Genomic DNA, 12698 nt, shown 5'->3' with positions numbered 1-12698 from the left:
GCCTGATCTCGTCTGATCTCGGAAGCTAAGCAGGGTCAGCCCCGGTTAGTACTTGGATGGGAGACCGCCTGGGAATCAGGCTTCCTGCATTGAGCAGGGGTTGGACTCTATGGTCTTGCAGGCCCCTTCCAACCCTAGGATTCTGTGATTTTTCTCCCTCTCTAATAATGCTAGAACCCAGTGTGGCCATGCCGTGAAGCTGATGGGTGGGAGATTCAGGACAGATCCAAGGAAGGACGTCTTCACACAGCGCAGAGTGGAACTATGGAATTCACTTCCACAAGACGGAGTGATGGCCACCAATTTGGAGGGCTTTAATAGGGGGTTAGACAAATTCGTGGAGGAGAAGGCTATCCATGGCTACTGGTCCTGATGGCTCTATGCCACCTCCAGTACCAGAGGCGGTATGCCTGTGTATGCCAGTCGCTGGAGAACATGGGCGGGAAGGTGCTGAGGCACACGCGTCCTGCTTGTGGGTTTCCCATGGACAGCTGGCTGGCCACTGTGTGAACGGAATGCTGGACTAGATGGACCCTGGGTCTGATCCAGCGGGGCCCTTCTTATGTTCTTCTGTACCCACTGAGCATGCTCAGTCCTCATTTGGATTTTTCCCTACAAACATGTTGTATGTCTGAAAGTCTTGGGGTTACCCCAAGGTGGCCTGCTTCCTCCCCTTCATGTGTGCACGGTGCTGTTTGGCTACATAACAACCAATGCTCAGAGGATGGGTTTCCTGTCACCATATAGGATGTTAACGTTGCCCATTTCCCCAGGATATCCCCCATGCTCTTTTAAGCCACTCCAGACATTTTGATGTGTTCTCCCAGCCCTTCCAGCATAGTTTCCGTCACATTAAGGTAACTGCTGTGATTCTGACTTCAAACAGGATCCGTGTATCCAGAGATCCCATTTACGCTCTCGCTCATCTTTCCCCAATATCTTCTGACATACAAGCAGCAAAAGAACAGAGTTGTCTGTGTGTGGCTGTATGTCTTTTTCAAAAAGAGTAACCAGGAGTATCGCTTAATATGACCGGCTGCTTTGTCGATGCCCTGCATACCCTCTAGATGGTGCTGTTGTGCCAGCCCTCAATGCAACATCAACGCAACTTCAATGGAAGTAACATAGAGCCATGAGGACTAGTAGCCATCGATAGCCTTCTCCACCGTGAATTTGTCTAATCCTCTTTTAAAGCCATCCTCTTTTAAAGTTGGTGGCCATCCCTACATCTTGTGGTAGCCAATGCCATAGGTTAACGCTCCACTGTGTGAAGAAGGGCTTTCTGTTATAATGCAAGAGATGTATGTGTATGGGAGCCTCTCAGAACCTGACGCCCTCCAAGTATGTCAGAGGGATTTATTTTATTCTTATTTATTTAAAATATTTCTTGGCCACCTTTCAGGGCAGAAGCCCTTCCAAGATGGCGTACAAAAAAAAGAACATATAATAAAAACTGATACAGTCTTAAATAGCAATAAAAACACAGTAGGAGCACTAAAAACCAGAATAGGGCAGCGAGATTGTTAACAGGGACCAGCCAATTAAATCACATTATGCCAGTACTTTTCCAGCTGCGCTGGCTGCCAGTCAATTTCCTGGCCCGATTCAAAGGGCTGGTTTTAACATTCAAAGCCCTTAACACCTTGGGGCCAGGTTATCTGAAGGATCGCCTCCCCCCATATGTGCCTGCCCGGACCTTAAGATCGTCCTCAGCAGCCCTCCTCCGTGAGCCCCTGCCAAAGGAAGTGAGGCGGGTGGCTACCAGGAGGAGGGCCTTTTCTGCTATGGCACCCCAGCTGTGGAATGAGCTCCCTAGTGAGGTTCACCTGGCACCTACATTGTATTCCTTCTGGCGCCATGTGAAGACCTTCTTATTTTCCCAGGCATTTTAGCTTTCTAGAGTTTTAGCTCCGTTTTTTAAATCTGTATTTTAAATCTCTGCATTGCTGCTAGGTTTTATTCTGGTTTTATTCTGGTTGCGTTGTTATATTGTGGTTTTAATGTTTTTATATTTTATATTGTTTTGCTGTGTGCTTTTTGGTTTTAATTTTTGTGAACTGCCCAGAGGGCTTCAGCTATTGGGCAATAAATAAATAAATCACAATAAAAACAGTAATAAAGCAACAATGACAGGACTTGCAGTCCAGATGCACACCCTAGAACCTCCTGCCTGAATTCTGTAGTGACCCAATCAGGGTTCAGCCTGTCCTCGTCGTGTCCGCCACCATCACTGGCCTGCCGCAAAAGACCTTGCGGTGAAGAATGGCCAAAGAGCGCCATCTAGAGGAAATACAGAGCATCAGCAAAGCAGACTTGAGGCTTGCAGGGTCTGTTTTGCTTTTTTACTCAAATTCTGAGTCCCACCAACCAGGGTGCCGTGGCGCTCGTGTCCTACTCGTGTGGGCATCTCACAGGCAGCTGGCTAGACACTCTGTGAACAGAATGCTGGACTAGATGGACCCTTGGTCTGATCCAGCAGGGCTGTTCTTGCGTTCGTATGATCAGGGCACCTCTGAGCACAGCCCAGGAATTTGTGAGCAGTGCCAGAGCCAAGCTCACAAGTCCTTTCACACAAAAATCCCCTCCTGCTAACACACACACATGGAGCATAGAAGGCATCCTAATTATCTCTCCCTCATTCCCAGACACTTTAATTTCATAGAATCACAGGGTTGGAAGGGGCCTAAAAGACCATCGAGTCCAACCCCTGCTCAATGCAGGAAGCCTGGTTCCCAGGCGGTCTCCCATCCAAGTACCAACCAGGGCTGATCCTGCTTAGCTTCTGAGATCAGATGAGATCAGGCAAGCAGCATTACTGGAGGGGTATCCTAGAATCATAGGGTTGGAAGGGGCCTGCAAGACCATCGAGTCCAACTCCTGCTCAGTGCAGGAAGCCCGATTCCCAGGCGGTCTCCCATCCAAGTACCAAGTACTTACTGGGCGGGGTTGGACTCGATGGTCTTATAGGCCCCTTCCAACCCGACTATTTTATACTCTTCTATGATACCAACCAAGGCTGACCCAGCGTAGCTTCCAAGATCAGGCGCATCCAGCCCTTTGCTCATTACTTTTTCAACAACCTAAGTAACCGGAGGAGAGGAAGCTTTGTTGTTGCTGCCGTCCTTAGACGAGTCAGAAACTCTTGCTGATCTACAGCAAATCACCCTGAGATCTAGCAGGGGATCCTAGTCTACCTTCTGGCCACCCCCGAGCTAAGGCGTTTCATCTGTTGAGATCAGCTGTATCGAGCAAGAGGCACAGATTCTCTTTATGGAAAAGACACACACACGCGCGTGCTTTTTATGTATGTGACGGCAACAGCTGTTTGGTTGAATCAGAATGCATGAAGCTGTTCTGGACTGAATCCCGTCTGTTCGGTCTCATTCTTCCGCTCCTCCCGGCAGCGGCTGTCGGGGGAACCAGAACGTCCCGAGCCGTGCTACGTGGGGATGCTGGCGACGCCATGAGCTAATTATGTATGGTGGGGGTACTGCCTTTTGTCCACCCTGCGCCTTCTCAGAGCCATCAGTCGCCCTTGAGCTCTAGTGTTCTGAGAGAGTGAGTGAGATCTCTAACTGTGCCCGGTCCTCTGTCATCTCCGTGTGGTTTGCATCGGTGGAAGTACTGCTCAAATCCCCAACAGAGGTGAGCGAGGAGGCAGCCACACCTCCTTCCCGGATGCCCCCGACCCTCTTTGCCAGGTAGAAGGGTGCAGCGCTCGCAGAGCTGCCCTTGCTGCTCTTTCCTACCTGGGACACCGTGTGCCCAGGGCGTGGGTGTTGTAAGGCGAAAGGCACCCAAGCTGAGGAAACCAGCGCAGCACTAGGATGGCTGCAGCCCTAGCCGTCGGGGCACCCGTGTGGTCACAGGCACCTCTCTTGGCCTCTACCAGGCTCCCTGCCCCTCCTGATTTTTTATTTTATTTCTTAAGATTTGAAAAAGATGATTACTTTTTAATTGGGGGTGGGTGGGGCTGGCCTGCTGGAAGGGAAGCACTGCCAACCAGGGCCATCTTTATTTGGGTTCCAAAGGACGGTTCTGTGTTTCAGAGCACAGACCTCGCCTCTGCCGTGTAATTAGGTTCTGGAGCAAGTGACTTTTTGTCTCACCACTCTGCCTGCTGGGAAGTGGGTGTTTTGTGCTTGGCCACGCCCACCGCGGCAACCATTTTGTGCGAGTGCCCATGACATCCTTGCGAAATTCCAAGTGTGCCCACTTACCCAAAATGGCCGTGACCCCTTCAACTGGTTATCCAGAGTTTGGATGCTACAGGAAAGCCAAGCTTGGTGAAGCAATGCAGCACTAGGGTGGCTGCACCCCCTCGCTGCTTTAGTGGATCGTCCTCTAAGCCCCTGAGCAGTTTGTCCGCCTTGTTCATCTCTCTGTCTTACTGGGCCAATTCTATGACTTCAATCTCTGCAGGGTGCTCCGGAAAGCGTCATTGAGCGCTGCAACTACATCCGCGTTGGCGAGAATCGGGTCGCGCTGACGCCCGCCGCCAAGGAGAAGGTCCTGTCCAAAATCCGGGAGTGGGGCACCGGCATTGACACGCTGCGCTGCCTCGCCCTGGCCACGAGAGACCACCCACTCCGGAAGGAGGACATGCGCCTGGATGACTCCAGCCAGTTCATTAACTACGAGGTAAGGCTGGCTCGGGGACGGGCGGTAAGAAGCGGGGAGTATGTAGGACAGACGGTACGTGCACGGTTAATAAACAAGGATCGTACGGCCAAAGTGTCATTGCTTCATATGCTCTAAAGCAGTCGCCTCCAAACTGTGGCTTTCACGGGCACTCGTCAAGGATTAGGGCCAGCAGGAGGAAGTGGCATCTGCCAGCTCCAATCTTGGGCTGTAAATTTATTTATTTATTTATTTATTTATTTATTTCATTTCTATACCGCCCAATAGCTGAAGCTCTCTGGGCGGTTCACAAAAATTCTGGGTTTCACTGAGAACCCGCCAGGACTCCAAAGGAGCGATCCAAAGTGCTGAACCCTATCCTCCAAATGGGTTCAGCACCTTGGATAGCTCCTTTAGAGTTCTGGCTGGTTCTGACTGACACCCAGAATGGATTCACAGCCCCACTGAAATCGGAGCCACCAGCCTCTGCTGGCCTCAAGGGTAGGCCTGGCCGGGCCCCTGCCAAGAGCCCCCCGGACTTGCTGCTCATCCTCGTCATTGCAACTTGCTTGTTCGCCGGCCTCTCGCTCTGGCCCAGGCAACGGTGGTGATGAGAAGGAGAAGCAGGAGATGCCACCGCGGCCTCCTTGCTCCCTGGCTCTCTGCCTGTCCAGCAAGCAAGTGGTAGCAATGATGAGGAAGAGGAGGAGGAAGATCAGCTGGGGACAATGGAGGTGAAAAGGGGGACTCACGGACGGAGGGGAGCCACTGAGGATGTCTTGACAGTGGGCTGTCCAAAACCTGGAGCCAACAGCATCAGGCATTCCGCCATTTTAGTAGTAGTAGTACAGTTGATTGGTTGATTGATTGCATTTATGTCCCACCTTTTTTCCTCCTTACGGGACCCAAGGCGGCGTACATAATCCTCCCCCTCTCCATTTTATCCTCACAACAACAGCCCTGTGAGGTGGGTTGGGCTGAGAGTCTGTGACCGGCCCAAAGCCACCCAGTGAGCATCCACGGCCGAGTGGGGACTAGAACCCGGATCTCCCGACTCCCGGTCCAACACTCCAGCCGCTACACCACACTGGCTCTCTGCTAATAGTATTAAAAGTATTAAACAAATATTAAGAGATTTGTACGCTGGCTTTCTTTGTCAAAATTAAATTGGCTTGCGGTAGATTTGGTGAAAGGAACGTACGAGTGCCATTTCGTGAACATTTGTGGAAGATGTCCTCACGGGTGGGGAACCTTTTTGAAGCTGAGGGTCACGTTTTCTCTGGGGAAAGTTGTTGGGAGCTGCAGACCAGCAGGTGGCAAAACCCAAAATCCGTTCTTTCTCTTGCTCTGTCCATCTCTTTCTACCACCCTCCCTCTCTCCCAACCTTCTCCCCCTCCCCCACATTCACAAACATCTATTATCCACAATTCCCACCCCCCTCCGGTCCACGCCCGCCTTCCCTTCTTGCCAACAGACGAAACTGACCTTTGTCGGCTGTGTGGGAATGCTGGATCCTCCCCGAAAGGAAGTGGTGTCATCCATCAAGATGTGCAAGAAAGCCGGCATCCGTGTCATCATGATCACCGGAGACAACAAGGGGACGGCCGTGGCCATCTGCCGGAGGATCGGGATCTTCTCGGAGAGCGAGGAGGTGACGGGCAAAGCCTACACGGGCAGAGAGTTCGACGATCTCTCGCCGGAAGCCCAGAGCAACGCCTGCCGGTCGGCTCGTTGCTTCGCACGGGTGGAGCCTGCGCACAAGTCCAAGATCGTGGAATACCTACAGTCGTTCAGCGAAATCACGGCTATGGTGAGTGTGGACTTCGTCCCTTCAGTTCCTGGATCCGAACCTCCAGCCTTGCTCCCAAACCTGATAGAAATCTTGGGTAGGAAGGAACGAGAACTTTGTTTCAGCTTCTTTAGCCTCAGAACTATTGCCGTTTGCACCCCCAAAGGCAAGGGCATTTTTCGGGCAAAGGTTGATCTTCCCAAGCGTGCGGTCACCTTCGCAAAATGTCCTCGTCAGAAAAATGCGCCCTGTCAAAATGCGCATGTTGGGAAAAAATGTGCATTTTCCTGCTTTAGTGGGGGCGGGGAGCAGTGACAATATACCCACACGTGGCAACGAAGCGAACTTTGAGGTAGAACTTGTAGAACCTCGACAAACTCCACCCTTGCTGAGCCTTGTTTGGCAAGGTAGAGCGGTTGTGTAGATATACGCAAAGGCGCACGGACCCTTGTAATTCTCATCTTTTCTTTATTTTGTTAGTTTATTTATTTACAGCATTTGTATACCACTCCACATCTAGACAGATTCCGGAGCGGTGAACGATAAAAATACAAAATAAAAGAATAAAACATCATGTTAAAATAATTACTGTTTTAAAAAAGAAACAGAATTCTGATAAAACCATGGCCGGTCAGTCACAGAAAGCTCCCCAAAATAAAGAGGTTTTCAGGAGGACCTGGAAACAACACACGGTTGGCACCTGCCTGACCTCCAAAGGCAGGGAGTTCCATTGGAAGGGGGCCACCACACGGAAGGCTCTTCTCCAGGCGAGCTCCAATTGGGCCACAGGTCCATGTGAAACCACCAGGAACATTTGTTCAGAAAGTCATTTCCCTGGGTGCGAACATTCCGCTTCTCCCCTCTCCCATGGGTCAGAACTCAGAACCCACACTCAGCCCTATCTGTAAATGCATCCAATTTTAGATTAGAATGTATGTGTGTTCTGTATTTATCTTTATTACGTCTATACCACCCAATAGCCAAAGTTCCCTGGGCGCGTCACAAAACAAAACGTAAAACCATAAAATACAGTAATATAGTAAAACATAACATAAAAACGTTTAAGTTTAAAATGGAATAAAACCAAAGTAGGAACCAAGATAAAAGCCAGGAGCAGTGCAGACTTCTCAAAAAACGCTAACTAGGGATGGACGGCCTGTAATCTTGCATATAGGGGCCATTCATGGTGCCATTTTGCCTACAGCTAGATGTGCACATATCACGATCACCATTTTTTTCACATGGCACTCGCAGACGGGTTCTGGGTGAGGGTCAGTGAGCGTGGGGAGGGTCAAACAGGGGCTGGGGCTCAGCACTCAGGTTTGGGGGTGTGGGGGGAGCAACGGACTCCTGAACTGAATCGGGAGCCCGCACCATCCCTAACACTAACACAGTTTTTTAAATGGAAGCACTAAAAGGCCTGGCAGAATAAAAAGGCCTTCCGCTGGTGCTGCAAAGACCATAACGTAGGCACCACCTGGCAAGCCTTTCTGGGGACATAATTTCACAACTGGAGTGCCACCACTGAAAAGGCCCTCTCCTCAGTAGCCACCAACCTCACCTCATTTGGCGGGGGCACCCGGAGGGCCTCTGAAGATGTTTTTAGGGTCCAGGCAGGTATATATGGATGGATATAATCCTTCAGGTAGCCCAGCCCGAAGCCAGAAGAGAATGAGACAGCTGTGTAGCCCCATCAGTCCATGATGGCTAAATTGAACCTCCTGTGAGACCTTGTCCCAGTCCAGGGGGAGCTATAGCCCTTAACACCAATTCTCTGTCAAAGGGAGATGCTGTGGAGACAGGCCCAGCGTTGGGAAGCCAGACGCCTGAGAATTCAGTTCTACCAGGCCTCCCACCTGGTTACAAGGTGGGACGGGGATGAGACTCAGGAGACTGATACAGCCTATCTCTATATCATATTCCTATATCTATCTCTGTATCAGTGCAGACAAACCGGAGAGGGTTCAGAGGAGGACAACAAAGATGATCAGGGGACTGGAAACAAAGCCCTATGAGGAGAGACTGAAAGAACTGGGCATGTTTAGCCTTGAGAAGAGAAAGCTGAGGGGAGATAGGATAGCGCTCTTCAAGTCCTGAAAGGTTGTCCCAGAGAGGAAGGCCAGGATCTCTTCTCCATCATCCCAGAGTGCAGGACACGGAATCATGGGCTCAAGTGACAGGAAGCCAGATTCCGGCTGAACATCAGGAAAAACGTCCAGACTGTTAGAGCAATACGACAAGGGAACCAATTGCCTGGGGAGGTGGTGGGCTCTCCCACACTGGAGGCCTTCAAGACGAGGCTGGACAGCCACCTGTCAGGGATGCTCTGACCTGGATTCCTGCATTGAGCAGGGGTTGGACTCGATGGCCTTGTAGGCCCCTTCCAACCCTACTATTCTATGATTCTATAGCCGGGAGACCTGACTTTGAAGGAAACCCCAGATTCTCGACCAGGTACATGTTCCAGGGGAACGGGGCAGCAGGGGTGTTTCTAGGGTGTGTCCTAAGATGTGTTGTCAACTAAAGAGGGTGGAACACACGTGTCTGGTGAGGTGGAACACATGTTTTGGAGTGAAGTTCCCCTGCCAGGCTCACGTGTCCAATGATGATCTTTAGTGGCCGCTCCTCCGTATTTAAACGAGAGCAGCAGACGGTAGGATTTGCTGGAAGCAACATCTTCCTGACCTGGAAAGCTTCCCTGTCTGGCTTCGTGGATGAAACTATAAGTTTGTTAGGACTTCTTCTATATGCTGAACCCAAGGCAGCTTGAGTCTTTTGTTAAGATACCCATAAACTGATCCTGCTCGAGGAACTACGTTGCAATCCGTTATCTGAGGAACTTTATTGGGACTGTAAAGGCTTCAAGCTAATGACTAGAATGATGGCAATAAAGGTTTTACTGGGACTTGAGCCTCTGTATCAGGGAGTCAGGCTATGACACCTCCTTGTCCAGATGCAGTGTACCTCTGATTACAAGGTGGTGTGGGACAACAGCAGGAGAGACTATTGCCTTCCTCCTCTGCATCCGGGCATCCTGGAGGCATATGGCTGGCCACTGCGGGAAACAGACTCTGGGCTAGGTGGACCTTTGGTCTGCTCCACAGGGTTGTCTTCCATTCTTCACGGAGTATCTTTGCTTCCCCAGACCGGTGACGGAGTGAACGATGCCCCGGCCTTGAAGAAAGCCGAAATTGGCATTGCGATGGGCTCGGGCACGGCCGTGGCCAAGTCGGCTGCAGAAATGGTCTTGTCCGACGACAACTTTTCGACCATCGTCGCCGCTGTGGAAGAGGGCAGGGCCATCTACAACAACATGAAGCAATTCATCCGGTACCTCATCTCCTCCAACGTTGGAGAGGTCGTCTGGTAAGAGCCCTCGGCCCCGTCATCTGCGTGGAAGAGAAGCATGCTGGAGGGACAGGGGAACCGGTGGCCTTCGAGATATTGTTGGACTCTAGCTCCTGTCGTCCCTGAACATTGGCCATGCTGGCTGTAGCCGATGGAAACTTGGAGTCCAACAACATCTGGAGGGCCATGGGTTCCACACCCCGAGAGTAATGGGGTAGGGAGGTAGTGTCTGCTGGAATTCCACACAAGCACAGACACACCTGTTGAATGTGGCAGAATTTTCTCTTCTTTTCCACCATTTGTGTGGCAGCTGCTATTTCACACACGCACACAGACACACTACCCCAGAACAGCGCTAGATCCCAGGGCATTGCAGGGGATGCAAACAGTGGCCAGGCTACTGGTACAGTTGCTGATGCAGTGGCAGAAAAAAAGGAAGGAAAGGGAGAAAGAGAGAGAGAAAGAGGGAAAGAAAGAGAGGGCCCCCCAGGGCATGGTCTGAGCTAAGCAGGTTTGGAGCTGGTCAGCACTTGGAGGGGAGACTACCTGGGAACCACATGTAGCCACCTTGAGTTCCATGATGGAAGAACGGTGGGATATAAATATAATAAAATAAAATAAAAAAGAGGGGGGAGAGAGAAGTAAAGGTGGGGGAGGAAGAAAGGGAGGGAGGGAGAGAGAGAGAAAGAGGGAAGGAAAGAGAGACTCCCATGGCACAGTCTGAAGGCACATGAGGCAGCCACCTTGCTGAAGCTAAGCAGGTCTGGGTCTGGTCAGTGCTTGGAGGGGAGACTACCTGGGAACCACATGTAGCCACCTTGAGTTCCATGATGGAAGAAAGGTGGGATATAAATATAATAAAATAAAAGGGGGGGGAGAAATAAAGAGGGGGGGGAGAAAGGGAGGGAGAGAGAGAGAAAGAAAGAAAGAAATAAAGAAAGAAAAGCAAGCTGTGTTTCTGCTACTGCTAACGGTGAATCCCACCGCTAAGAAACTGTTGGAGAATTCCTCCTCCTCCTTGATTCCACCCCCGCACCTCATTTCCCCCCCACAAATCAGCTGGATGATTTCAAGAGGCCATTTGCACACACTGCCACCACCGAACGTTGCTACAGCTGCTGGTTTAGGCGGCTTTATTTTCCATTTTCTTCAGTTACTATAACATTTCTATCCTGGCCCTTTTTCCTTCGAGGAGGCCGAGGCCGTGCTCGTGGTCGTCGTCCTCTCCATTTTATCCGCGCAGCAACCCTGTGTGTAGGTCAGGCAGAGAGTCGGTGCCTGGCCCCAAATCATCCTGTGAGCTTCGTGGACGAGGGGGGACTTGAACCCAGGTTTCCCGAGTCCAAGTCCGACACTCCAAACTCTACACCACACTGGCCTCTCTTTAGAAGGGTTCACACAAATTAATGGTGGAGGAGGAGGCCGTTCACTGTTATTAGCCATTAGCGCCAAATGGACCTCTGGGAGACTGATGTCAGGGAAGATGGCTGCTTTTATTCCTGCCTGTGGAATTCTCGCAGAGATCTGGTGAGCCGCCACGAAAATCCAGATGTTGGGCTAGATGAACTCTTGGTTTCATCCAGCAGGGCTGTTCTTGTGTTAGGAACTGAACCTCCATGTGTAGAGGCAGTATACCGTTGAGTTCCAGGTCCCGAGAACTTACAGCTAAGGATAACTTTTGCCAGTGGCAGCAGTTGGGGGTTGGGTGTCCTGTACAGTTGCTTGTTCCTCCCTCTGAATAGCAAAACCAGAATAACTTTTGCAAAGTGGCAGAAGGAGCAGAACAAATTCATACAAACGAAGCTGTTTGTTTTTTTTTAATAGCAGAATAAAATATGCAAAATTGCACCAAAATTTGCACGGTCCACAGGTTGTGCAATGCAAATGTTCTGAGTGCAGAATTCCAAACGTTTCTTGTTTCACCTGTTGTCCGCTGTCCAGCTCCAGTTAAACCAGCAAAAGCTTTGACATTGATTTAAACTAGAGGTGGGCAACACATGGCCCACTAGCCCCATGCAGCCTCCTGACCTTAAGTGCAGCTCCAGCTGTCCACCGAATGTGCCACTGTGATCTAAAAAAGCCCAAATTTCATAGGATCATAGAATTGTAGGGTTGGGAGGGGCCAACAACACCATCGAGTCCAACCCCCTGCTCAATGCAGGAATCCAAGTCAGAGCATCCCTGACAGGTGGCTGTCCAGTCTCGTCTTGAAGGCCTCCTGTGGGAGAGCCCACCGCCTCCCTAGGTAACTGGTTCCATTGTCATATTGCTCTAACAGTCAGGATGTTTTTCCTGATGTTCAGCCGGAATCTGGCTTCCTGTCACTTGAGCACATTATTCCATGTCCTGCACTCTGGGATGATGGAGAAGAGATCCTGGCCTTCCTCTCTGTGACCACCTTTCAAGGACTTGAAGAGCGCTGTCCTATCTCCCCTCAGTCTTCTCTTCTCAAGGCTAAACATGCCCAGTTCTTTCAGTCTCTCCTCGTAGGGCTTTGCTTCCAGTCGCCTGATCATCTTCGTTGCCCTCCTCTGAACCCTCCCCAGTTTGTCTGCATCCTTCTTAAAATGTGGTGCCCAGAACTGGACGCAGTACTCCGGATGAGGCCTAACCAGTGCTGAGTAGAGCGGAACTAGTCCTTCCCGGGATTTGGAAGCTATACTTCTGTTAATGCAGCCCAAAATAGCATGTGCCTTTTTTGCAGCCACATCACATGGTTGGCTCATATTCAGCTTGTGATCTACAACAATTCCAAGATTCTTCTTGCTTGTAGTGTGGTTGAGCTGAGTATCCCCCATCTTGTAACTGTGCATTTGGTTTCTTTTTCCTAGGTGCAGAACTTGGCATTTATCCCTATTAAATGTCATTCTGTTGTTTTCTGCCCAGCGCTCCAGTCTATCAAGATCACTTTGAATTTTGTTTCTGTCTTCCAGGGTATTA

The 12698-nt window shown here is 50.6% G+C and overlaps 1 protein-coding gene across 6 annotated transcripts in view; it reads left to right on the top strand.

Moving 5' to 3' along the window:
- Positions 1–12698, top strand: part of ATP2A3 (ATPase sarcoplasmic/endoplasmic reticulum Ca2+ transporting 3) — a 170164-nt gene that overhangs the window by 140752 nt on the left and 16714 nt on the right. For all 6 annotated transcript variants that reach the window (XM_084823057.1, XM_084823056.1, XM_084823060.1 and 3 more), the window contains exons 13-15: positions 4423–4641; positions 6096–6431; positions 9556–9776. In XM_084823057.1, coding sequence (XP_084679183.1) covers positions 4423–4641; positions 6096–6431; positions 9556–9776 — 776 coding nt within the window. The remainder of the gene's footprint in view (positions 1–4422; positions 4642–6095; positions 6432–9555; positions 9777–12698) is intronic.

The sequence above is a fragment of the Heloderma suspectum genome, chromosome 16 (genome assembly GCF_057233095.1).
Source record: "Heloderma suspectum isolate Gila_16-S chromosome 16, 16-S_ref, whole genome shotgun sequence".
Taxonomy (NCBI): domain Eukaryota; kingdom Metazoa; phylum Chordata; class Lepidosauria; order Squamata; family Helodermatidae; genus Heloderma; species Heloderma suspectum.
Note: the sequence above shows the minus strand (reverse complement) of the source record. Positions and strands in the feature narration are given on the sequence as shown.